Here is a 27,297-nt window from a genome sequence, read left to right as displayed (position 1 = left end):
CTTTCTGTTGTCTGTATCACCAATGCTTTCCTGTTCACAGATGTTTGCTCATTTCATTTCCTCTCTTCCTTCCCATCTCCGCATGTCCACATTCCCTACCCAGCCAGGGCAGCATTCTGCCCCAACTGCCGATGCAGGACCACGTACTCAGCCTTCAAGGTCCACCTCAAATTCCACCACCCACACCAAGTTCTCCCTGAGTGACTGCGTCTGGAAGCACCTTCTCCATCTTCAGAACTCCCAGAGCTCTCTGCACCCCTTTCACAGAATACATGACTTTCTACATAGCATTATCATTTTTATACGTGATAAGCCCTTCCTCAGACTGGTAACTCTCTTTTCTCGCATCTCCCAAGCTGCCTAGCACAGTGCCTTGCCCACAGTAGCAATTCCATAAATGCATATTGAGAGAAGAAATGGGTCTGAGAGTCTATTTCCCATTGGAGAATCATAATCAGTTTTCCTTAAACACAGCTAAATAGACTGGACTTCTCCCTCAGAGAACACAAATTATTTGAAGTTGCCAAGAGCTACATCTTAAATCAGAAAAAGTCGCTACACTATACAGCAGAACTTCATTCACACAAGCTTCCTTGTACTTACTTGTTTATGTGTTCCTGGTGAAACAGGCCTTTATACTGCCAAAACTGGGGAGGGTGGAGAACATAACTAGTTTGTTTTTTTTTAATGCAGCCAATTAGAATCTAGTTATGACAGCCTGAAAACGTGGCTCGAAGAAAATACTATGTTACTATAAGATATCACCTATCCTACAAAATTTCCCTCTTAATAATCATAGAAGATGCTCCTGAACTTTTTCTGATAACTCAGATCTTTCCCAGACAGTACGGCACTTCTTCAGGGGAACAAGGAACTAGAACCAAAGAAAACACAATCAGACTTAGAAACCAAGACATGATCCTTCTAAACCTTAGGAGATAAGCAGACCTGAGAAGAAAAGAAAGACTTAAGGAGGTGGTCAATGCAGTGGCAAAATAAAAGTGAGAGAAGTCAGCCTTGTCTCTAAAGAAAAAAATCAGCTATCAAAAAGAAGGGACTGCTTCAGGTTCTGAAGAGGTAAGAGGGAAGTGCTAAGGTGAGGAGAAGTTAGAAACACAAGATCAGACTAAATGGTGTACTACTTACCCTTGCCGCAAAGTTGCACAATATCCCAGGCCTTCTCCAACTGCCATAGCCCTCAGAAGCTCCCCTATGTTTACTGTCAGTGCCTCTGTCTATCCATCCAACCAATACATGATGATAGTATGTTATGTGTCTGGGCGCTGTTTTAGGCACTAGGAAAAGTATAATGAGCATTCATTTGGCACAAAGATACACAGAATTGTTACATAACTTCTTCAGGTGTTCTAGCACCTCATCTGACTGCAAACCTTCTGGAAGAAGTAGCTCTCAACTAAGTTACAAATACCTTTAAAGCAGGGTAAATAATATAAACTAAGTGTCATTATCTTCACAGCTTCTTTTATCTAGATCTGTAACAAGATCTATTCATACCTCCATGTTGCCACTGATAAAAAGGAAAATATAACCAAGGCTATCTGCAGGCAAACAAACCATCACAGACCAAAGCAGCCAAAAGGGAGGCAGGAACTGTACCAATACTCTTGGTTCTGTACTTCTGCAAAATTTACTGGAAGCAACATTTCACCATTTCCCTCCCCACACTCAACTCTTCCCCCAAATTTGTGCAAATACGAGATACTCATTTTATACCTGGAGAACGTCTTGCTAAATAGAGCAAGAAAGGAAATTCAACAGAAAAATAAGCTACAACTTAACAAGAGGACATGCCACTGGGCCATTTACAACTCAAGTTAATGTGTGACCTAATCAAGTGATGCAACCTCTCTGGACCAGAGAAGAGGGAAGAGGATCTTAAAGGTCCCCTTCCAGTTAAAAAAAAAATTCTAGGATCTATGAGTTCTCACAAATGCACATACACGGGGATGAAAGAATTTTACAACTGTCAGCACTATTCAACCTACCTGAATGGGCTAATTGAATTCCTTAGCTGCCAACAAGGCATCAGACGGCACAAGAGCAGCCATCAACTGGCTCTCTCTCCTGATTGACAGTTACACTAAGAAACACCTTCCCCTTATCTCTGTCATGTGGGCAATATTCACCAATAGGTACTTCCAGATACAGAGTTCTCCCAACTCAAATCTGTGCCCACTTCTAGAAAAGTAACTAAAGATGCCCATTAACCTGATGATGGATCATTAGCTTTTTTTTTCCCATCTTATGAAGTTGGCATATGTAAGTGGATGACTCATTTGATATTTAATCATATACAGCTTTGAGAAATATGGATTCTTATGTTATCTCATGTTACATTAGACAAGTTCCTTTACGGCAAAGCTATATCTTAAGCAACTCTGCACCGCGCATAACAGTAGCCAGCAAATTACAGGCACCAAAAACAAAACAAAACAAAACACCACAACCACCACAAACCATTCTCATGAGCAAAAAAAAAGAAAGAAAGAAAGAAAGAAAAAACGCCAAAACCAAAAAACTCTGCTAAGATAAATGGCTGCTTGACTTTCTACTTAACTTGGGATTCCTAGAAGGCTGGGGCTGTGTATCACATTCACTTATCCCTATGTATGGTCTAAAGTATAATTAGCCACATCACAGGAATGTAAATAACTGCTATTGAATCTAAGCCTCACTTTTCTCACCTATAAAAGCAGCAAGATAAATGATTCCTCCTGTGACTCTATAATTTCCAAAGTTCTTCCTTCAACAATAAATATTTCTGGAGAAATTACATGCCAAGTATTGTTGTATTAGGTCCGGCGGATACAGAGGTCAAACTTATGGCCATTACCTACAGGGCTATAGTCTAGTGATCCTAATTTGCATCCCTCCATCTAGCCTGGCCACCTTGCCTGAGCTTGGCTGTAGCTTGCCCAGGTCACGAGATGCCAGCATTTCACATGCTTGCAAAGCAACGAGTATAAACAGGACAAGAAAAAGGAGGCTGAGGATGCCTGGGGCCATGGAAAAGAATGACAGAAAGGGGACAGTCACAATGGGAGTGGTATGAAAGTGACATAGAGAAAAGGGCTACTCCCCCCTCCCAGAAAGGGCCATATACCTGTACTGCTTCAAACATAAGAAAATAATTATATCTGCCTGGAACCGTTAACTGTCTTTATAATCTAAATAACATAAGGGTTTCCTGACACATTGAAAACCCATTTTATTACACTGAATATTACAGTCATTTCTGACAGCTTCCAAAGAACCACAGAAATAAGGCACAAGGAAAACTAACAAGCCAAAGAGCACTTCATTTTAGCCATTAGTTTATCTGCATTTTCTGTTTTACTTCTCCCTATCTTACTCATGAGTTTAGAATAACAAAATGGCCAAAGAGAAGGCTAGGTTAAAAGAGCTAGAAGCAAAGGGATTGCCTAACTTGAGACAAATAAAACAGCTAATTAGCCCCTGAATAACTGGGAATTGGTTATAAAAGTCCCCACTTTTAGACACAACAGGTTTTAGAGATGGATGTCTGAAGTGAATTGCCCTGAGGTGAAATTCGGATTGCATTTACAATGTATCTTAACTATGCCTGAGCTGTTACCTTTATCTGTTTAGACAAGGATTGAGTCCTCAAATGAGCAAAATCTGTTGTGTAAATCAGGTACTTAATTAAAGAGAAAAGCTTAGTAGGCTACAGGGAGAGGTTTGTTGAAATGGTGTATTAAACACTGTTATAGGAAGAGGCTTTTTTCACTTATTAATTCTATCATTGTCAGTCAAGAGTAGTTACTGTTTATGCATTTTTCATTTAAGATTCTAGTTTAGGGTAAATATTTACTGAGAACCTACTATTGCCAAGATGCTCATGGACCCCCAGCAGATGGGGGGGCATAGAAAACAATGCTACCTAGGGACACCTGAGTGGCTCAGTCATTAAGCATCTGCCTTTGGCTTGTGAGCTTGTGACCCCGGGAGGTCCTGAGATTAAGCCCAGCACGGGGCTCCCTGCTGGGTGGGAAGCCTGCTTCTCTCTCTCCCACTCCCCCTCCTTGTGTTTCCCTCCCAAAGTCTCTGTCAAATAAACAAAAAATCTTTAAAAAAGAGAAGAAGAAAGAAGAAGAAAAGAAAAAACAATGCTATCCCCACAAAACTCAAGATCTTGTTAAATCTTCCTGTCTGGTGTATTCTTATATACTTTTAAAAGTATTGATAAGCCTACCTCTCTGATCAACTAACTCTCCAACTCTCCTGGAAACTATTTCTTAGTTACCAATCCTTTTTCACGCACAGCAGAAAGCCTTGCTCTCTTACGAATATTCACCTATTCTCATGCTCCTTTCCTCCAGTTAAAGAGTGGCCTTATCACTCCTCTCTGGATCTAATCCCAAGTCTTTCTACATGTGCTGAGAACAAACCCCATGTTCCCCAGGAAACTTACACTATTAATTTTTTTCATCATTTTCCTTGTATATTCAAACTACTCTCCACAGTCTTCCATTGCCCTTTAAATATGTTCAAGAATCCTGCGCATGAAACACACACCCCATTCTCATTAGACCTCAACCACTACATGTAGTTGTCCTTCACAGCTAAATTTCTAGAACTTTCCATAATCTTCATTTCTTCCCTTCCCACTTATCCCTCAAACTGCTTCCAAATTCTACTTAAAGCTCTTAGTAATGACTTGCGCATAGCTAAATGCAAAGGTTTTCTCCTCTTCCAGCAAATTTGAGACTCCTTTCTTGACTTCTAAGATACAACGCTCCCCTGGTTTTCCTATTTCTCCATTCCTTTCACTGCCTAACAGCCCATCCCCTCAACTCAACCACACTCTAAGCAGATGACACAAATCTATAGTCCACTTCTACTGCTTGGTTCCAGATTGGAACCAAGAGTCCCCTGGATAACTCAAACACATATTAAATTCATTAAGTCCAAAATTAAACTCATGCTCTTTTTGCCCCCCAAATTTTTTTTCCCAAAATACCACTATCCATACCACTACAAAAACCCTAAAGAACCTTAGGAACCATCCTGGGTACATCTCTTACCACAATATACAACCCATCACCAGATTCTATTTTATCACCTAAATATCTTCCCACTCCATAAACTTTTCCCCATCTCCATCATCCTAACCCAAGTTATCTTTGTACACTACCTAGATTACTATAACAGCCTAAATGTGAAACACCACCATGACCATCACCATCTCTATACACATAAACATACTTTTTTTTCCTTGCATGTATTATAATGATTAGGTTATTTAATTACCTTTTACTGGAGTTTCAAATTCCTTACAGTTAAGCAAAGCACAAATCACCTGTTCATATATGGTCCTTTCCCATTGTATTCCCACTATAGTGTGAACTCTACCAGGACAGGGTTTAAGTTTTAATCATCCTGATGGCCCCAGTACAGAGCTTGGCATGCAGCATGTACTGATAAAACTTTACTGAGTTAATTAGTCTGAATTTCATTGTTTTGGAAAAAGAATGTTTTAAAGTTTATATACCTAAGACTTCCAGTTTAACTTTTCATTTGTGTTCCTGCTACCAAAAGCTGAAGCAGTCAATAAAGCAAAACTAAAACTTTAAAAAATGTATTACAATTCAGGGACGCCTGGGTGGCTCAGTCAGTTAAGCATCTAATTAACTCTTGATTTCAACTCATGTCATGATTTCAGGGTCACCAGATCAAGCCCGCATCAGGCTCTGTGCTTAGCTAGGAGTCTGTTTAAGATTCTCACTCTCTTTTATCCCCACCCCTCTCAAAAAAAAAAAAAAAAATGACTATAATTCTGAATCTTCCAGATATTATGTTAATGGAATCAAATTCTAATGACATTTTGTAGTTGAAAAACCATTGAAAGTCACTGAAGATAATGTGATTATTTCCATGGAAAAACAACTAAAAGACTTCCTGAGAAATGGAATTCTTTTTCAATATTCCAAATGCTCCTATCTATAAAAAGGCATTTCTTAAATACAAATGAATAAATAGCAACTACCCCATCATATGCATTGTGTTTTTCCTTGGAGAGAAAGTTCATCTTAAGGTTCTATTACTTTTAAATTCAGAAGCAACATTCTGAGCTTTTCCACAGTCAAATTTAGAAAATATTTCTCAAGCTTTGTGAATAAGAAACCACTCAGATGCTTCTTAAAATGCAGATTTCCCAGGTCTCAAACCACAAATTTTATCTCAGTAGATAATGACGCCCTGAAAATAGGACTACACTTTAAGAATCACTCTGTCAGCCACCATTAGCTGCCCCTGTGAAGATCTCAAACTAATCTTAAAAGACACTGTAACTCAATGATGTTTGGGGGTGAGGGGGATCCTCACTTCTCTTTTCTTCTACCTCTTCCATGATTCATTTTCATCATGAAATTATCCTTTGTTATGGTACACAACAAATGTTCACTAAGTGTTTCCTGAACTGAACTACTGAGATGGACTGCATTCACATAAGTCATATTTACAACTTATAAAATTATATTTCATTTTCTTAATGTAATTAAAGGTATTAATAGTTTACAACATCTCACAAAGCATTCCCCTACTTCCAGATGTTCCAACATTTGTACAAGTGTGAAAGCTACTGCATTAAAAACTGAAAATCTGACCAGCAAGTGTACTTTGTCATATCAAGTTTCTAAGATTACATAAATAAAATGTAAATAAATGTATTTAACTTAATATGAACATATAAAGAAAATGAACTCATATCATGACAAAGCATTAGTCAGGAAGACCAAATTGTACTATTCTTAGAGTACAATTAAAAGAGTAAAAAGAAGACAGCCAACTTGCCTTACAATGTATTTTATATCTACAATGGAACTAACATTATTCCTCTTGGAACAGTACAACAAACCTAGCTATTTCCTTTTCCAGCCCACCTTTTGGCCCCAACTGCCTGCTTTTCCTAATTCCTTCTATATCCAATCTATCAAACTACTCCCAAAGCATGGTTTCCAGACTAGCAAACTCTAGATTTAAGCTAAAGTGAATTCCTAATTTTTTCCATAAAAAGTTGCATAATGAATATATAAGGCTTCTACTTTTCTCTGTTTCATGTTCTACCTTACTGAATTCTGAATTAGATTCCTTATTTAAAGAAAAAAAAAAAGCCATGCCATCCTATTTCCCATATATGTGTAACAAATGAGTAAACTCAATCACATATATAGCATAAGGCCTTGCTTTTTGATCACCTGGTCACAGAATAAACTGAAATTTACTGTATATATATAAAACAGGTAACAAAGCTGGAATTGTAAATAAGATTTTACCAGAACACTTCCTACATACATAAAAATTATCAGCATCTTTATAAATACTCATTTATATTCAACAATGTAACTAAGGGGTTAAAAAAAATCAAAATTTTAACTAAACATTGGTGCATTCATTCTCCACCCCTGCTCAAAAAAGTCTCTCGCCCTCAGAAAAAAGTATCTCTGTCTCAAGAATAGGTATGTAAGATTAAGACACCTGCCCATGTCTGTAATCCCAAAACCTGGCACAGTCCTGGGAACAAAGTCAGCATCTGCAAAAATGGGCAATATAAAAGTCTATCAAAAAAATTCCTATCAGATAAGAGCTAGTCTATTAGAGTCCTTCAGGAATTGCATAATAATAACCTATATGTACATAAAAGTAAAAAGAAAATAATAAAACTATTCTTTTTTTTAATTGGGTCAGACACCAAACTAATCCAAGTGAAAAAGACAAAACAATACACAGCATAGATTGTCAATTCAAGATGGCAAAACTAAGCTCTTAAATGTAACCAATCCCCACCTGACATTCCACTCCAATGTCCACTGAAATAACCAAAGGAATAATTTTTTTTTTTAAAGAACAAAACATCTGGGGGAAAAAATCTGAGGCCCACAGAAAATCACAGTAGTGTACCAACCATAAATGGAGTAGAAAGCCTCCAAGAAAAAAGGCTAACAAAGCATTCATGTTGCAGATAATGTGCTGGGTAAAGTTTAGGGATAGGCAAAAAGAGGAGAGGCACTACTGCTAACTCCACAACGAACCACCATTGCTGAATTGTAAAATTTTTTATTTCGGCATTGAAACAAATGCTTTCTCAGTAAATCTCCCTGTTTCATAGCTGTCTGACTATTCTTTGCCTCTAATCTCTGAAAACCAGCAAGCCATGATCTAGCAATGTAAAATTATTGCAAATCCAAAATTTTCCATTTTTTCACCTGGATCTGAAACGTTAGAACAGAAACCCATACGAGTTCAAAAGAATCCAGCTCTACCAGCAATACTGAGCACATATAGACACCATCCCATCATCACAATAATGCTCCAAAGGATACCTGAAAAGACCCAAAAGCTAAAGGAGTGATTGTTCTATTAACTGGAGCAAATTTTTTCCCTGGAACACTCACTGAGAGAGATATCATTAGAATTCCCAACTGAGAAATCGCAACTGTAGAAATCTGCACCCCCCCCCAAATTTAAGAGAATACTTAACAAAACAACTAAATCATTTTTAAAAATACAATGGAGCAATAAACTGGAGAGTGAACATGATAAAAAAGAAACAGACAATCTTGAATATTTCTCACAAAACACAAATAAGAGAAAAGATGAAAGGGGCATTGTGAGAGTTCAGTTCCCAGGACAGATTAGGTGGTTCGGACCAAATCTTCCACTGGGACTGAAAAAAAGAACTAGACCAAGTACAAAATATCTGTGTAAAGGCAACCAAAGTGATGAGGAATTAAGGGACCAATACCAGGAACATGAGAAAATCCAAAGAGAAGATCTGGTATTCGAAGAGGCTTCTTGTCTATAGCTGTCTGCGGACTCTGAAAGCTACTACTGTTGGAGAGCCTGAGAAGATGAGCTTAGCTTGACAAACTCAGGCCCTGAGGGTACAAAAATGAAATGAGGGCCTGCCAAGGAGGAGGGCGGGTAAACTCCTTAAGCTGTGGATCAGGACCTCAAAGGGCTACATCCACGAAGTAAAGGTAAACCTAAAACGTTTCAACTCATAGGGTCTGAAGCCCAATTTTAAATAATCTCAAATCCATCCCTGAATGGGTTAAAGTGAACAGAGACTGTTATGCCTCTAGTATAACCCCATTACCAGAAGAGAAGCAATGGTAAATCTTTTCTGGAAGAAAAGAGCATCATTCAGACTACTTCTAAAACTTTTCATACATAATTCCTGGCCCTCAATCACAAACAGGTACATAAAAAGACAAAGCAGGGGCGCCTGAGTGGCTCAGTGGTTTAAGCCGCTGCCTTCGGCTCAGGTCATGATCTCAGGGTCCTGGGATCGAGTCCCGCATTGGGCTCTCTGCTCGGCGGGGAACCTGCTTCCTCCTCTCTCTCTCTCTCTGCCTGCCTCTCTGCCTACTTGTGATCTCTCTCTGTCAAATAAATATATAAAACCTTTAAAAAAAAAAAAAAAGACAAAGCAACTCCCCAATCAGGAGAAATAGGACATAAAAGCAAACCTTCATGGAAACATTTATGACAGAATGGATCAAAAGAATAAAGACACAAGATGGAGAATTTCAGCAGGAACCTAGATACTATATAAGAAAATGGAATGGAAATTCTATAACTAATAATATAATAAAATCAATAAAAAGAGTCCTGACTGTTTAAAATGTACAAAGTCACAAGAGACTGTTGCTCTTAACCTAACAACCCAAACAGGGCAGAGACGCTACAAAAACCCATAGGCCTTCTGATCCCTTCAGTGTGATGAGGATTCAAAGACCTAAGTGAACTTCTCCAATGGGAAAGAATAAATATTTGAAAAGATAATGCCCAAGAACTTTTCAAAACAGACAACAGTGATCATCCCACAGATACAAGAAGCTCAACAAGCAGGATAAATACAAAGAAACACAACTAAGCACATCACAGTCACATTTCTGAAAACCACAGAGAAAGAGCAAATCTTAAAAGTGATCAAAGAGAGAAGGAGGGAGAGAAGCACATTATCTAAAAAAGAGGAAATTAAGACTATAGCTGACTTCTCATTAGAAATGATGGGAGCACAGCACACAATGGAATAGCAAATTTAAAGGGCGGAATTCTATACACTAGAATTCTACACCCAGTGCCTCCCCTGCCAAAAAAATTGAAGGTGAAATAAAGATGTTTTCAAACAGATAAAATATGAGTGAATTCACCTCCAACAAACCTAACTCCTAACTAAATACTAAATACTAAATACTCCAGGCCTAAGAAGTAATCCCAGAGAGAAGTTCAGAGATGCAGAAGGAAATGAAAAGCACTAAGAAAGTAAATATATGTGTAGATCTAAATGAATGACTTATAAAATAATAATATCTTATAAATCTTAAGTATAAAGAGAACCAAAATACATTAACGAGAATAACAAAAACCAGAGGAGAAGGACAAATAGAATTAAGGTATTCTAAAAGGTTCTGCATTGTCCAATAAAAAGTAAAAGAAGTCAAAGATGAATTTAGGAACCATTAAATGAATAGCAAAAGAATATACACCGTAAGCTAAAAAGCAGGAAAAAACTGCACAACTGAAAATAATCAAAAGAAGGCAAGAAAGGAGAGAAAGGAGAACACAGAACAGGCAAAACAAATAGTAAATAATAAAACAGAAGATTTAAAACCATATATAACAACTGAATATATCATTAATATATCATTAAATATAAATAGACTGAACATTCTAATTAAAGGACAAAAACTGTCAGAATAAATAAAAAAGAGAACCCAATGATACGCTACATAAGCAACATAAATATAAGATTATGAAAGGCTGAAAATAAAAGGATGGAAACAAACACAAACCAAAGGTCAGCAGATAGAGCTATATTAGTATCAGAAAAAGTAGATTTAAGGTAAATAGCATGACTAGAGATAATGATGAGTCCATTCACCAGAAAAATAAAATTCTCAATGTGTATGCAAAAAAAAAGAAGAAACAGAGTGTCACAGAGGAAAGAGACAAGAGAGCAAGTATCTCTGGAAATCCAAGAAAAGAAAATAGAGTATAGGTAATAAAGAAATAAAAGAAAATTGTCCTACCCTAATAGAGACGTGTACATTCAAAAGAAAAGACTCACTAAACAGAGAAGTCACATCATACAGACATTTTAAGTTAGTAGAATTCAACCATATATGAGGAGAAAATGTGAAACAATTTAGGTAGAACAAGCTCTTCTCCCTGCCATTCAGTAGGAGCGCGCAATCTGAGACATGAACTTGTTCTCCCACTTGAGCTCAGCTCTGGTGTGCCTTAGTATGACCATCTCATCAAACCACAATTCCAGAGTTTTAAAAAAATGTTTCTGAACAATATAAATGCAAGTGCTCCCCTTCATTCAGTGCTTATCAAAAGTCCAATGTGGGACTTTCCTAACGTATGTTGAAGGGAAATATGATAATATGTGGTTTTCATATTATTTGCTGACTTTAAATCTAATGCCTAACTAAAATGCAGCTCCACTGTACCAGGTTGGAAAAAAACATCAATTAATAAACTCCCACCTTGTCTCACCCTGGTGAAAATTATGTATCTCAAAGTCCACAACACTAAAAATAATAATAAAAAATTCTACAATTATACAGATTTAAAAATTAAAAAGATGTAGTAGATATTATTACTATGTACAATATTGAATGTGGGGGATACAGGGAGAACTATCCACTGAGTTCTGAAAGAAAAAGACTGTGATACAGGAATTTATGTCAAGGTCAAGTTAATATGCATATGCAGAGGCAAATTTTAAAACTTAAGTGTGAACAAAATGGAACTACCAAGTTAGCAGCACAATTGTGTTAGTAGCACAAGTCATCTGATACGTCCTCCCACAAATGTTAACGACTGATTCTGAAGCTGCAAAACCTCTACTTGACTACAGCTACTCTGAAGTAAGACATTCACTCTTCCGCAAAACTGCCACAAAATTTTTTAAAAAGCAAAGATTTCTTCAAAAAGTGGCAAAAATTAACTCCTCAGAATGCCATAAGACCCATTATTCCAAAGCTTCTTTCTATGACTTTGAACGAACTCCAGAGAAATCAATGTTTCACAAAAGATGCCCACAACATCTTGCAGAAAATAAACAAAATCTTAAGAAGGAGACATGGAATGATAAGGTTAATTTTCAGGCATTAAAAATTGCAACAAGCACCGTCTCCAGCTTCTTTCTCAGCACTGCAATCTTTAAAAGATGATCTGGCCTATGACTTCATCATCTAATAATCACCCCTCCACTTCATAACAAGTGATAAATTTCAGAATAAAAAAATGAACCTTTCAAGAAATGGGTCACTGATCAAGAACATTTCAACTGAATTTGCCTTTACTGAGCCTCAACTCTTACTGCTCTTCACTTCAACCTTCTTGTCAAAAAAACCCCGACCCATCTAAAAAGCCTCTCTGTGCCTTTAAAACCAGGTCAAGCCCTACCTCCTCTAAGAAATTTAACCAACTGCTCAAAACTAAAATCTTCCATCATCCTCAACATATGCACCCTCATTTAACAATCTAACAATTTAACATTTATACACATCCATCAAGTAAAAATATAAAACAAATTATATAAGCACAAGTTAACTTTCATATATTTTTAGCAAGGCTCTTCATCGTTTATAAAATACAAAAAACAATAACAATGGTTTACATTTAATAAGTGATTCAGATAAACCAGGCTCTAAGATGAACACGTATCTACTCATTCATCTCGTACCTCAGTCCAAAAGGATGGTAAATGAATATGTGTGTTTGTGTTTTTTTAACTTAAAGTTGTTCAGAATTGTCCTTGTAAGCTTCCCCTTTCCTTCTCTAGCACTCTAACCTAGGGCCACACCATGCACATGGGGGTAAGGAAAAGAATCAGTATTACTTTGGCACTATCCCATTTATTCATATCGAGATTTGTGAATAAGATATCCGTAAGTGGAGTCAGCTTTATTATGTTGACTCTAGGTACTTTTCTTCTGTAGACAAGGTAATATTTCCCTTCCTTAGGACACCCTACTATGGGTGTATGCTCCAGTCTTTGCCCTCTGTTTCCTTTTTCCTTAGTGATATGATCTACCCTCATGACGAACATCTATCCAGATAATTCCTGAACCTATATTTCTAGCCAAGACACCTAGTCAGACTTCTCACCTGAGCCTAATTCTGCGAGGCCTTTACAGAGATGTTCTGCTAGCATCTCAGACTCAAGGTGTCCAGAATGGAAGTAATATCCTGTCCCTTGAACTTGTTTCTTCTGCTACATTCTTCATCCATTTTCCACTTGAAACCACTTCAGTACCTTGAGCCAAACTGGCATTCAAGTATTTGATTAACTGAACTTACTCTAAGCCGAAGTTTCTCATCCTGTCTTAAAAGAGGTATTGGACCTGTTTCAATTCCCATTTTCACTCAAATCAGTGAATAAAATAGAACTGCTTGAAAGCTTATGAATCCATATCAAGTGAACACGAGCAGGGGTTAGCAGAAGTCAGATAAGCAGACTGACTTAACTACTCAGTTCGCTTCTCATTAAGTTAAAAATCGCAAACAATGAGTGTTTTGAAAATTATAAAATTTAAAACTGTTCCTATTCTTAACTATGTATTGTTTAATTTATATTTATAAATGAACCTAAGATTCAAGAATGAATATAAGAATATGAACAAAAGACCTGAACAGTTTTCAGAAACAAACCATCAATAAAAGTCTGAAAAGATGCTCAATTCCATTAACAATTTTAAAATATAAAATTCAAAGAGATACGCTTTTTTTGTGTATCGAACTGTCAAGACTAAGAAGTCTGAAAGCAACTACTATTTGGCAAATGTGTGGGGAAACAGGTACTCTCTCACTAGCTGTTGAAAGGAGTAAATCAGCCTTTGGAGAACAATCTGGAAATAACTATCAAATATTTTAATACACATGCTCTTTTACCCTACAATTCTAGATCTACAAACTCATTCTATAGTATAGTTGAACATGTACACAAAGATATTTGTAAAAATGGGTTGACTGCATATGTCTGCAATAAAAAAATTAGGAGCATCAAATTGGAACCGGTTATATTAAGTATTATATGTCTTATAAAATACCATACGGCTATCAAAATAGCTGTGATAAATTTATATGTACTTACATGGAAAGATGTCTTAAAAACAAGCTTGAAGACAGTATAACCCAACTTTCAGTTTATATATACATTAGTTGTTATATATGTATTATATGTTTAAAATATTTAACTGTACATATAAAACAGAAATTCCAAGGCACCTGGATGACTCAGTTGGTTAAGTGTCTGCCTTCACCTCAGGTCATAATCCCAGAGTGCTCGGATAGAGCCCTGTGTTGCCCCTACTCACCTGGGAGTCTGCTTGTCCCTCTCCTACTGCCCGTCCTCAACTCTCAAATAATTAAATAAAATCTTTAAAAGAAAGAAAGAAAAAAAGAAAGAAGTCCATAGATATTAAAAGTAATTATCCCTGGGGAGAAGGTTGAAATGTATGATTTCACTTTTTATTTTACATATTGTTTGAAGTTTTATACTGTTTTCGTTTTCATTTTCATGTCCTGCCACCTCACCTCTCTTCCTATTCACATTTCCTATTCTCCACCTCAGGTGTCAACCTGGCCCATACTATTTTGAGGTGAGATGAGACTCCAGATATTTGGAAGGTTGGACAGATCTCCCAAACAGCAACTGTATCTATAGTATAACGGGCAAAGAAAGGGCAAAGGGCAGGCAAAATCCATTAGCAGTAACAGAGAGGGAAAGAAACTTTCTTCAACATGGCTGAGATAATTATTTCTGTTTAAGGGAAGATCTGTGCATTCTTATGTTTATTTTAAATCTCCTTCCTTACAAAGGTCACAACTTGCTGTTGTTAGGGGACATTCCCAAGATAGCCTCTACCCACTTTTGATCAGCAACGGGCTTAGAAATCAGATAGTACAATCTGTTAGAAATCCACATGAATTAAAGAGAAATAGGCTCTAAACAGAACCTTTGGGACTCCGAGAAACTTTGGTGCACGGACTTTGAAAACTAATTTCTCTCATTCCCTAGTCTTCAGTTGTATTCTAAAGGTAAGGGTGCATATGGGTGAATTCTATGTAGGTGAGGAGGCTATTAATAAGGGGGTTATTGCCATAAGAAGTGTAACAATCCCTTAGATATTAATACTACACATAGTTTAGGAAAAGCCACCTCAAATTTCAAATGTTTTGAAGAATTAACAAAAAAATCCCTTAAATTTTAGTTGCTGCATTAAAAGTTATGCTATGAATAAAACGTTATCAATAGAACATAATTTGTGATTCTGTCCCTAAATTTATAAATTATAATGTTATTATCTTAACTAGACCTTATATAACAAAATAAGTCTAGTTGGGTTTTTTTTTTTAACATTTTATTTATTTATTTATTTATTTGAGAGAAAGAGAGAGTGTTGAAACAGCGTGCATGAGCAGAAAGAGGGGCAGAGGGAGAGGGAGAAGCAGGCTCCTGGATAAGCAGGAAGCCCAATGCAAGGCTTGATCTTGGACCCTGGAATCACAACCTGAGCAAAGGCAGATGCTTACCTGACTGAGCCACGAAGGCGCCCCCAGGTGATTTTTTTTTTCACTTCCTCTACAGCTAAAAAACAATATTCTGTATCCAGTTTCCATGTAGTATCATGTTAAAAATTCACTCTGCTCAGGACTCATCACCAAGTTTTACTGGCTATTACTGACCAATAATAAATTCTGAAAACCAGTATAATCAATCTCCACATTTCCCACAGACATGGAAGTAGCTGCCCCCTCAGATGGCACCATTATTAGAATTCTCATATATTCAAACATTCCAGTAACCATTTCACTTAGAAGAAATGAAAAACAACTTCCTCTGAGACTTCTAGTCTACTGACTTGGTAAAACTAAGGTAGGAATACTCAAAAGCTACGAACCAAAATTATGAAAGAAAGCAGAACTATTACTCTATTAACAGGAACGCAGTGATTCCAGAATCTGTTTTTCCACCCATGGCAGTAATGACCGTTTCTCCCTCCAAATCAAGGTATCTATTACCTGTGGGGATGTCTTATCTCCGCTATTAGACCAAGGCATACTAAGGATAGAAACCATGTCCAATTCATCTTAGTATCTCCACAGTTTATAGCTTTGTGCACAATTAACCATTGATAAAATGTTTGCAACTAGCCAAAATTACCTAAATTTTTAGTTTTGGCTATAGATAAACTGACTGGAAAATTAAATTTAAAAATTCTCGCTATTAAAAAAAATTCTTGCTATGAAACCATTTTAAAGAAGGTATTTTCATGGTTATTTTTAAGAGGAAAAGCAAAAAAAAAAACCACACATTTGACTTTCGGACTGCCCAAATGCTAACTCCTTTCAAGGAGAATCCAAGCACTGATTTCCATAAAGTTAAACATATATAACTACTACCTCTCTCTCTCTCCTTTCTTTACATGAGGGTATCAAAAGAAGGAATCACAACCTGCTCATTCCAGCATCTATAACCTGGGCAATTTACATATATCACTCACAAAACCTGAGAGTAAGCATCTACTATTTCCAGGAACCCTACAACTTAAAATATCTCACAATTTCGCAACACTTAAATCTTTATTTCTTGAAATCGGCCACAAAGTTATTTTTATATAAAATCATACACAATCCTGTTTACAAGCAACTTAAAAGATTTCCCTAATCACGCCCAACTTCATGTCAGAAAAAGAAGATGTGCCATAACTGGAGCTCCAGAGAATGACAAAAGGTTAATTCTTGCATCCAAGAATAGAAAGGAGCAGTGTTCAAACACAAGAACTGAACCGAGGCCATTTAGATAGCCACGGCTCAAGATTATAGACTTCAGAGTTATAGAAACTTGGAGGGAGAAGGGACCTTTGAGATTACCTATTAATTAGGTAATTAACCTCTGCAGTTAATAGACGAAGCAGAGAAGCTAAGGACCTCCATTTTAAAAATGGACTGAAGTATTCAAAGTTCACAATTAAAGGTGAATATACCTTGAAAAAGTTGTAGAAGTACTAGCAAATGGTATTACTCTTAATGGTATCATTACTCGTGTATAATAAATGGATACTTGACTCTCATATGCACACAAAAATGATCTTTCACCAGTAATTCCCTATGTGGGGATCCAAAAAATAGAAGGGAAACACCATATGCAGAAAGATATTCATGATAGCATTTTTTATGATAGCAAAATACCAAAAACAACTTCAACATCCACCCATAACAGGAAAATAAATAATTAGAAGCAGCATGCAGTAAAATAAAGAGCATAAGCTTTGGAGCTGAAAAGACCTGGATTCAAATGACAATTTCTCCACAGGAGAGCTGTGGGACCTTTGGTCACTTAATAAGTGAGACTCAGTTACCTCATCTGTAGAATGGGGGGATGTTACTATCTCCCTCACAAGGTGAAAGAATTAATGCATGTAGAAGAGGTTGGCACAGTACCTTGAGTTCAGTGAATGTTCGATAAATACTACTCTAATTTGTCGCTGTTAACCCCATGTTCATTCACTGCAGTATTATACAGACATTTTCAATAAAGGTTATAGAAAAGTCTATACATCCTGGAAAGATCTCCAACACACTGTTTAAAACAAAGATCAAGTTGAAAAGCAGTAAATAGTATGTTCCTGTTTATATGTAAAAAATACAATTATACATACATCCGTATATGCAGGAGAAAAAAATACTGAAAGTGGTTATTTATGGGTAAAAAGGTATTTGTTGGTAGAAGTGATACTTTACTTCCATGTCGTTTTACTTCAAACATATATTTACATATTTTAAAATAAATTTTAAAAATAATTTAAAGATAATAAAGCAACCAAAAGCTGGCATAATGTTAAGACAGAACATCTACATTTAAAGTCGTATATACATTATGATTATAATGTAACACTGATGTGTCACATTAAGAGAGATTAGAAAGAAATATGACAAAATTACACTAGTGGGTCTAAATGACTTTAGTCTCTATTTCCAAAATTTCTTAATCAAACTCATTTTAATGAATCCAAAATTGGGGTTATATTTTAATATCTTTCACTGGCTTATGTTCCATGACAAATTCAATTTTGTAAAATCATCAACACTAGACTTTTCATTACCTCAGGTAGCTATCTGGTCAACTTGATCTTATCTATGGTCATATCTTCTGTTCTCCTATTAGTCATACAATTTTACCTAGAAGCCAAAACCCCTACCAATGACATGATAAATACCTCCCAATCACGCAGAAGTCATTAATAAAGTAAAGTGTTTGGGAAATGACTATTATTTTAAGATTTTATTTATTTACTTGACAGAGAGAGAGACAGTGAGTGAGGGAACACAAGCAGATGGAGTGGGAGAAGGAGAAGCAGGCTTCCCGCTGAGCAGGGAACCCAATGTGGGGCTGACGTGGGGCTCGATCCCAGGACTCTGGGATCTTGACCTGAGGTGAAGGCAGATGTTAATGGCTGAGCCACCCAAGCACCCCGGGGAAATGACTATTAAATAGGGCCTAGAGCACCATATATAATGAGATTAATGTTATCCCAACATTTATTAGTGTAGAGAAAAACCATAAACCAACAATGATCAATTAAGCCAACAGAAAAAAAATCTACACTTCCAAAAAGTTTAATAGAATTATAGTATTTTTTGAAGTTTCAAAAAGAAATAATAAAACCATCCCACAAAGATACAGCACTTTACAGTTTATAAGCAGTTTTATATTTCATTTTGCTGACAATCCATTTAGGTAAGCAAGGTTACCTACAGCCCTCAACAGATACAAGAGGAGCTATGGACCATGAGTGAATCCCAAATCCTCTGCCACATATCCTAGGTCTTTTTTCACTATCCCACATCACATACTAATTTTCATACAGCGTGCTAGGTAAGAATAGCCACATTTCTTATGTCCTTTGAACATTCTGCCTGGAAATCTACAAATTCTTTTATATCTCATCCTGTTAGGCAAGCAGAGCAGGGTATCAGTCTCTGTCTACAGAAGACTCAGTAAAATCACTCATCTTTCCAAAGGCGACAAAACTAATAAACATTAAAACTGCAGCATATCCAGGTGAGGATGGCCAAGTTCACAAAGGGTCAGAAAAGTAAGTAATGTGAAGAGTGGCTGAAGGAACAAAGGGTAACTCACTTAGATAAGGAAGGGAAAGTGGTATACTTGCACATACACAAATGTTGTCATTAAATGTGTGAAAGGCCATCACACAAAGAAATCAGACTTGTGCATATATATGGCCCTAAAGGATAAAAACAAAGCCAATTCAACATTCAATCAGCATTTACCAGTTATCCACTCTGCTCCAGATGCTTCTGCTACACCAGGTACACAAAAGGTAAATAAGAGAAGTCCCAATCGTCAAGAGGTCCAGACAAGTTGAGGAGTCAAGAAAGTAAGTGACATGAGACTTCAAAGTGACAAGTACTTGGAAAGCTATGAGAACACAGCTAATAACAACTCTAACTCTCTTTGGGCAGGGGAATAGCAGAGAAAAACTCACTGAATGATGAACAGGAATCTCAGAAGTAGACAAGGTGAGAAGTGGCATTAACAGGAAGAAAGGACAAAGAAGAAGAAGAAAAAGGAGAGGGGGAGGGAAGGAGGGGGAAGAAGCAGCAGCAGGAGGAGGAGGAAGAGGAGGAAAAGGAGGAGGGACAGCATGTCAAAGGCATGGGGACATGAAGCTCTGCAATAAACCCAAAGCGGTGGAACACCAGGTATACACATTAAAGGTGCCAAGAGATGAGGCTTTAAATTCAGGATGGGAGAGGCCAGTGGTAAAGAACACAAAAGGCCTCACGATCCTGATGCCAAGGACTCTGACACTCAAGCTGTGGAACACTAATAAGATATTTTAAGTAGAAGTATGGCATACTCAGAAAAGGACATAGGAAAACTCATTCCGGCGGGAAGACAGATGTCTGGAGGGTAAGAGCAGAGATAAAGAGATGAATTACAAAACTACTATTGTTAGTCTAGGTGGGGATGATGATGAAAAGATTCAGATTCAAGAAATATCTAGGAGGTAAAAATCAAATAGAAGTATGGGCTATAAGAATGAGAGAAAGGGGAGGATCCAGGATGACTTCTAGATCTCAGCTTGGATGAATGGCGCACAGAGATGCCCAAAACAGGTAATGCAGGAAGACAAGTCTATGCAATCATTCAAAAATGTGAGAGCCCAGGGCCAGGAATTGGTTTGTTATTGTCTACAGAAAGGGGATGAGTGAAGGAGGAGGGAAGGGGAGCAAAAATGAGTTTACCTTTGTTCTTGTGTAACGTAAGGTGCCTATTCAGAGAAGCTACTGAATGGCACATAAAGAAGAGTGGACAGGACAGTCATTAGCTTACAGGCAGCAATAAAGACAAGACAGGAGATCATCTTTGATGCCAACATTTAATAAGGGAGTGAAAGAAAAACCTGAATAACAAATAATGAACTGATCACAAAAGATGAATTAATAGAGTGATGCCGAAAAAGGTGAGAAAAGGGGAAAAAAAAATCAAGAAGAGTGGGAAGGTTGAAAATTAAAGTTAAAAGTGCAGCATAAAGCGGTGTTTACTGGCAAAAGTTATTCAAAACAGGAACAGACCACCCTGTGAGGTAACAAATCACATCATCAAGTCAATGATTCAGACAGATAGTGACATCCATGTGGGATGTTGACCAGGATTGTTCCCATAAAGGAGAAATGTAGCTACAGTACACCCCTGAAGACTAGAATAAGGTTAGCCTCACCATCATTACGACATTGCCCCAACACTTTTTTGCATTCTGACCAAGGAATAGAATATTCAATTACTCTAGTAAAGTTTTTTAAAGGGTTTCTACATATTTCATGTAACTCATAAAAAAACCAACACAAGATTAAAACTTCACTAATTCTGCTCTTGGCATATGGAAAGTTGCTGAAGAAACTGGAAATAGCTCATCTAGTCTACTTCATTTTTTTTAAAGATTTTATTTATATATTTATTTGAGAGAGAGAATGAGGGAGAGAGAGCATGAGAGGGGTAACGTTAGGGCGCCTGATGCAGGACTTGACCCTGGGACTGAATAGAAGGCAGTAGCTTAACCAACTGAGCCACCCAGGTGCCATCTGGTCTAATTTAAATTCAAACTGATTTCATCTGACCTCTCAATACTGACTTCCCTACTTTTCCCATTCTTGCATCTCAATTCACCATTCCTTAGCCCTCACTCTGATTAGAGAAGCCTTGCACAGCACAGGCAGGCTGCTCTGTCCTGACTTCTTTCCCGATGTCCCTACTCATTCTCAGAAATCTTCCCCTCCTTCCTTCCTAAAACCAGCCAGTGTGCCTAATCATTTCCAACCCTCTACAGCTGACCATTTTTTTTTTAAGATTTTTTTTTATTTATTTGACAGACAGAGATCACAAGTAGGCAGAGAAGCAGGCAGAGAGAGAGAGGAAGCAGGCTCCCTGCCGAGCAGAGAGCCCGATGTGGGGCTCGATCCCAGTACTCTGGGATCATGACCCGAGCTGAAGGCAGAGGCTTAACCCACTGAGCCACCCAGGTGCCCCTACAGTTGACCATTTTTCATCACTAGTTCATCTCCCTCTTTTGTCCTCCTCAAAGTCTACCCTGAACTGGAAAACCACTACATTTATCCCACTGTCCCACACCCTAATTTTCTCCCTTTTCTACCAAAAACCTCCATCATCCTACCACCTACTCACTGTAATCCCCCACAGAAAGGTTTGCGTCTACCCCTTCACAAAAATAAAAAATTAAAACCACTGACAAATGACACGGGATCTACCGACCCCTTGTTTCAGTTGCCACTTAACTCAGTTCCTCCATCTCCCTGCAGCTTATAACAGAACTGACCAGCCCCTTCTTATTGCAGAAATGAGAAATAAAGCAGGATGACATATGCAAAGTACTCTGAACCAGGAATCAAGATATGTGCTCTAGTCTCTACTTATACCACTAAGCCTCCAGACTTAGCTGTGAGCCTCCCCACCTCCAGACCTCCTCCCCCTTCAGATCTCACTTTTCCAACACCCTGACACCCAGACTAGATTGGGTCCTGGCAGTATACCCTTTCTCAAAACCCATTCTTTTCCTTTCTAGTGCTTAATTACATAATTGGTAGTTTAACAGATCTTTTCCACCCATTCACCAGACTGGAAGCTCCATGAAAGCAGGACACACATTTAAGCAATGTCTGCACCTCACCGTCACAAAATAAAAGCCATCAATTGAATCAGTGTTGAAATACATGTTTCAACCACTTCTAAGAGACTGCTTACATGACTTTTATTAACCTAATAAAATTATTAGCATTTTATTTACTTACAGAATTCCTGACAAAATTCTAAAGAATCTCCACCAATTACTTAAAACAAACATAATAGGAACGACATATAAAATTAAGAGTATGAAGGAATCCGTCTTCCAAAATAGTTACATTTCTCTTGCCCATCCACAAAACTAGAAAGGGTGGATCAGTAAACCTACATTTCAGGCCCAAAATGTGTATTCTAACCCAGGTATAGGCTGAATGTGCAAGGGCAGGTTTGATACTAAAACGCTATTGTTTATATATGACTGTTTAGATAAAGCCCGCTGGTATTCAGGTTTAAAGCTTTTCTTTTGAGCTAATAACACTCTGCAGGAAAATCAAAAGAAAGTTAATCAGTCAAGTTACATTTGCAGTGTGATTTTAAGTACTATTCAGTATGAATCCGAAAAACAAGTAAAGGCTTGAGGGTTAAAAGCTGCCACTGCGCCTGAACAGATGACGTTCAAGTGCAAAAATTTCAGATCTCATACTAGTAGGTGAGAGTTTTGTCAAGTTTTACAATACACCACCTTGGTCAAACAATTTAGTCAGATTACATGCTAATTTGCCCTTCAACTGCTGAGTGTGTCCCGCTCCTCAACTACCCTGTAAGGTCTTCTAACAGGCAGGCTCGGCGTCTGTTCATTGGCCTCCTTAAACAGGGACGCAGGTAATTTCAATAATCTATGATATTTAAAAATAACACCTGAAAAGCGCTTTTCGGGCTGAATACATACATTGCCACTCGGAAACATAGAATACTTAAAATCCGGTGCTCAGACAATTCCCTAGGTTAAGAGCAGTTACCAGGATGTAAATAGAGTTGTAATCCCCAGGAAAGAAGCAGCATTTCATAACGGAAACACTAACAGATATAATCAGTTGGAGCGGTTCTCCAAGGCGCCCTCATCGTTAAGTCAACACTAGCGGTTGTGAGGGGGCAATTGTGCCCCTCAGACACCCTCTCTCTTCCGCAGCCTCGGGGCTACCATCCCCTCACGAGGTGTCCCTCGAGATCTGCCAGCGCTTCCCTGGGACCTCGGCAGGGAAATCCCTAGCCAGGGAATGCGGAGTTCGAGCCCCCCCCTCCCCCTTCCTTTCCTGAAAATTAATGAATTGGCGTGCGATTGTTTATTTAATGAGGTGTGTAGTGGCCTCTACTGGTGCTTGTGTGAGCACAAGAATGTCCCACTCTTACAAGTGGGATGAGCCTGGGGGAGGGGAGGGAGGCGAGGGGTGAACCTGCCTCCGGGTACAAAGCGCAGAACTAGACCCGGGAGCCCCCGACGCGCCCCCGCGGCCGCCCCTCCCCCGGCGGCACCCTCGCCCGCCTACTTCACTCTCCACCCCGCGCTACCCCCTTTCTCTTTGGCAACCCGAGCCGAGGCAGAGAAGTTCCTGCACGTTTCCTCCAGGATCCTAAACAAAAACACCGCAGCCACCGATGCGGTGCGGGTGCCGCGCCCCCGCCCCCACCCCGCGCCTCTGGGGCCCGCGCCCCAGCTTACCTGGGGACTGCGGCGGGGAGCCGCTCCTGGCGGACGCGGTGGGCGCCGGACGCCCGAGCAGCAGCAAGCAGCAGAGCCAGAAAGAGGAGGTGCTGAGGAGTCGCCGGGCTCCCCGCTCCGCCGCCATCTCTGCCCCGCGAGCGGCGGCAGCGGCAGCGGCAGCGGCAGCGCCGCGGAGCCCTCGCCTCCTTCCCTCCCGCGCGCCTCAGCCGGTCCCTCGCTGCAGGCTCGGCTCCCGCGGCCGCCGCCGCCACTGTTCCGCCCGGCCCGGCCCGCGCGGCCCCTCTCGCGGGAGGGGGAGACTCGGGGGCGCCTCCCTCCTGCAGGGGGGCGGAGAGGGGAGGAGAGCAGAGAGGGGGGAGAGTCAGTACATTCCGGGCCCGGGTTGAGTCGGGGCGGGTGGGGGGCGGTCGGTCTCCAGGTTCCAGGCGCCGCCACCCGCCGCCGACTCCGGCTCCACACACCAGCGCGAGGGGGGCGGAGACCGCAGGCGGCGGGGGTGGGGGGCGGGGGCCCGGGGCGCGCACACCCGCGCACGCGCAAGCGCGCGCCTCCCTCGCCCGCACCCCCTCGGCTCCGTGCGCGGCCCGCCCCCGCTCCAATCCCGGCTGCCGCCTAGCCGGCCGCGGCGGCGCTCCCCTCCCCCTCCCCCCGGAGCCGCGGACGAGAGCGGGGCGCGCGCGCCGGGCGCTGCTGCTGGCGTCAGGGAAACCCCGGAGAAGCGGATCCTCCTCCTCCTCGCCGCGGCCGCCGGCTCGCCGCAGCCCCTAGTCCATGCGCGCCCCAGCCGCGGGCTCCTCGCCCCAGGGAGAAATCGCCCCCTTTCTCACCTCCCCTGACACCTCGGGCTGCGGAGACGGGGGGCGAGAGGCGCTCGAAGCTCGGGCTTGTCCAGGAGGCCGGAGCGGGATCGCACCTCTCCTCAGCCTGGGCCCAGGGCCTCTATATAGGGCCTCAGAGGAAACCGAATGGCCTCCGGGAGGAAACCTGGGTGCGCAGAGGGTCGGCGCGGGGATTTATGTGCTCGCCAAAAACAATAGCGATCCCGCCCGGCTCTTGCTGGGACCTGGCGCGGCTCCCGTGGGAGGGGGCCCACCGCGCCGCCTCTGACCTCCGGCTTCCAGGCCGGGCCGCCCTCGCCGCGCGCTTCCCCGGGAAGGGCCGGGGCCCGCCCGGACCGCCGGGCCCGCGCGCCCACCGGCGTCGCTCGGCCCCGGTCCAGGGAAGCAGGGCGCAGACAAAGGTGCCCGGCGTCCACCCCTCCAGCCCGAACGGGGGCCGAGCCTGAGCCCGCGGGCGTCCCGGTGCTGATCCTCTAGCTGTAGCAGACCTTTTACCTATGCCTCTGCGGGGCACTTCGCTCTGTCGAATCTGAAGATGACGCGGTTCGCCGGTAAACCGGGAGCGAGAGGAATGTGATTTTGAACCCTTGGTCATCGTGAGGCAGCACCCAGGCTTCCCAGAGTTAGGGGAAAGCAGTTTGTAGTTACACTGCTGATGGGAACACTGCTAATTTTATAAACTGCACCCATGGAAGACTTAAGAAAATCTCTTTGTGTGATTAATGCTCCAAGAGTCAAGCCTGCCTTGTTCACATGAGTTGGATTTTTGTTCACTGCTCTGCATAGTCAATAACCAAAATGTGTTGCTTCCCACGAGAAGATGGCTATTTCTCTGATTTCCACATCCCTGCGTGCCTTCTCGTAATTATTTTCTTCAAATGTTTTCTTTTATTGGGAAGCGCCAAAATAAGCAATATAAGGTTTGCGTTAACATTAGGAGGGAAGAGCTCAGACTCCTCATAAAACCTCTTAGATCATCCAAACGGTGGAATTAGGAACCCTCATCCCAGTTCTTTGAAACAATCGACTCCTAAAAGAACAAACATGCTTATTGTTTTCCACCAGAGAAACCGTTTAAATATCTTTTTGTTTTGGTTAGAGTTGTTAACCAGAAAAAATATTTCCTAAATACCCCTGATTGACCTGTTAAATTAGAAATAGATTACCTCCCAATTACTTCACAAGTATTTGCTTAATTAACCTTTAATAATCACATCATGAATAATGTGATTATTCAGTTTTCTGAGATAATTAATGAGAAAAACCCTTTGGAAACCATAAATTGCCTTGCAAATGTTAATTTTCAGATATCTTTTTTAAGTCTGAAAATTTTTCGTTGGTAAAATTGTAAAATGTATGTGACTTCTAAAATGAAGTTTAAAGAAGAACTATGAGTTGTGGCTAATAAAATATCAGACTGATTTTCATGTTTCATTTTTGTGAACTGTGCCACTAACTTCTCAGCCCATCATGTACACTGGAGTTAAGTCAAAAAGTTTAAAGCACTTTCTGTAAAATAGGGTGACTAAATCATGTACTTCTGACTTGTGACTAAACCACAATTTTAATTAAGCTCACTTTAATAAACCACTAATAGATGGAACCCCAAATGAAAAGTTATAGATCCTATATCAGTTCAAGAAAAGTAACCCCAGGCACACACTTGAATTCAGATTCCTCCTCTTATTGCAATGTAACTGACATTGTAGATAGTCCCTCTAAAAAATCAACATTTGTATTCGTTAACCTCTCTTCTCTCTAATAAGGCATCTCTGAGAGTTTTCCTTAGGACTCTTATTTATCATTTTCATCCTCCCAACAAGATTTTCAACTAATACTTCAATTCACATTTATACTGCTAATCAACATATTTTATGTAGTCTAAACTATTAATCTACAGAGATATATTAAGCCGTTTGTGAAATTAACACTTTTTTCATCTAAGAGCATGAGGCCCATGTTCAAGGAATAGAGCACAAAGAAAGTTTTAGAGCAAAGAAAACAGACTGGCCTTTGTATGTTGGTATAAGTTATCAAAGTGCAGGCCAAAAATAACTAGACCAAATATTCTTGTGAAATTTATTCTAAGCGTACTTTGATATAAAAATTAAATGAAAAATTAATAAAGCCAATGAATATAAAACTTGGTAAGAATCTTATTCTCTGTAGTAAAAGGATTATTTTCCAACTTTAGAGAGGCAATATATTTCAGTGTTTAATTGCTGGCAGTAATTAGATTCTGCAGCTGATTCCCTGGCCAAATACCAGTATCCAAGGTAGCGAAGAAGAAAGCCCCCTGACTAGTAGGTCCGAATATAGAACACTTCCTAGACACAGAAAATTTTAACTAGGAGTTACCCATGTGGTAGGCACAAGATTTTCTCCTACCCAAGTGTTGACATTTTTACACTCACCCTTTACATTTCCCTAGGTAAGAACTTTTATTTCTCCCTTTCTCCTCCCAAAGCCACCTGTTCTAGAGAGCCGTCTCTGAATTAAGCCTAATTAAGAAGGCTATGTGCTCCTTAAGGACAAAGCCTACACAATATTAATTTTGCTCATTA

The 27,297-nt window shown here is 39.8% G+C and overlaps 1 protein-coding gene across 11 annotated transcripts in view; it reads right to left on the bottom strand.

Annotated features, from left to right (window-relative positions):
* The window catches only part of NEO1 (neogenin 1), a 232,936-nt gene extending 208,551 nt beyond the window's left edge, over positions 1 to 24,385 (bottom strand). For 8 of the 11 annotated variants that reach the window (XM_082735716.1, XM_082735719.1, XM_082735720.1 and 5 more), the window contains exon 1: positions 23,892 to 24,384. In XM_082735716.1, the coding sequence (XP_082591842.1) occupies positions 23,892 to 24,018 (127 nt within the window). In that variant the 5' untranslated portion in view covers positions 24,019 to 24,384. Of the gene's footprint in view, positions 1 to 23,891 lie in introns of all 11 variants that reach the window. The other 3 variants (XM_082735725.1, XM_082735726.1, XM_082735717.1) reach the window with 1 other exon arrangement.
* Between the last annotated feature and the right edge of the window lie 2,912 nt (positions 24,386 to 27,297).

Source organism: Mustela nivalis (assembly GCF_964662115.1).
Source record: "Mustela nivalis genome assembly, chromosome: 6".
NCBI lineage: Eukaryota > Metazoa > Chordata > Mammalia > Carnivora > Mustelidae > Mustela > Mustela nivalis.
This window is presented reverse-complemented; position numbering and strand designations above follow the sequence as displayed.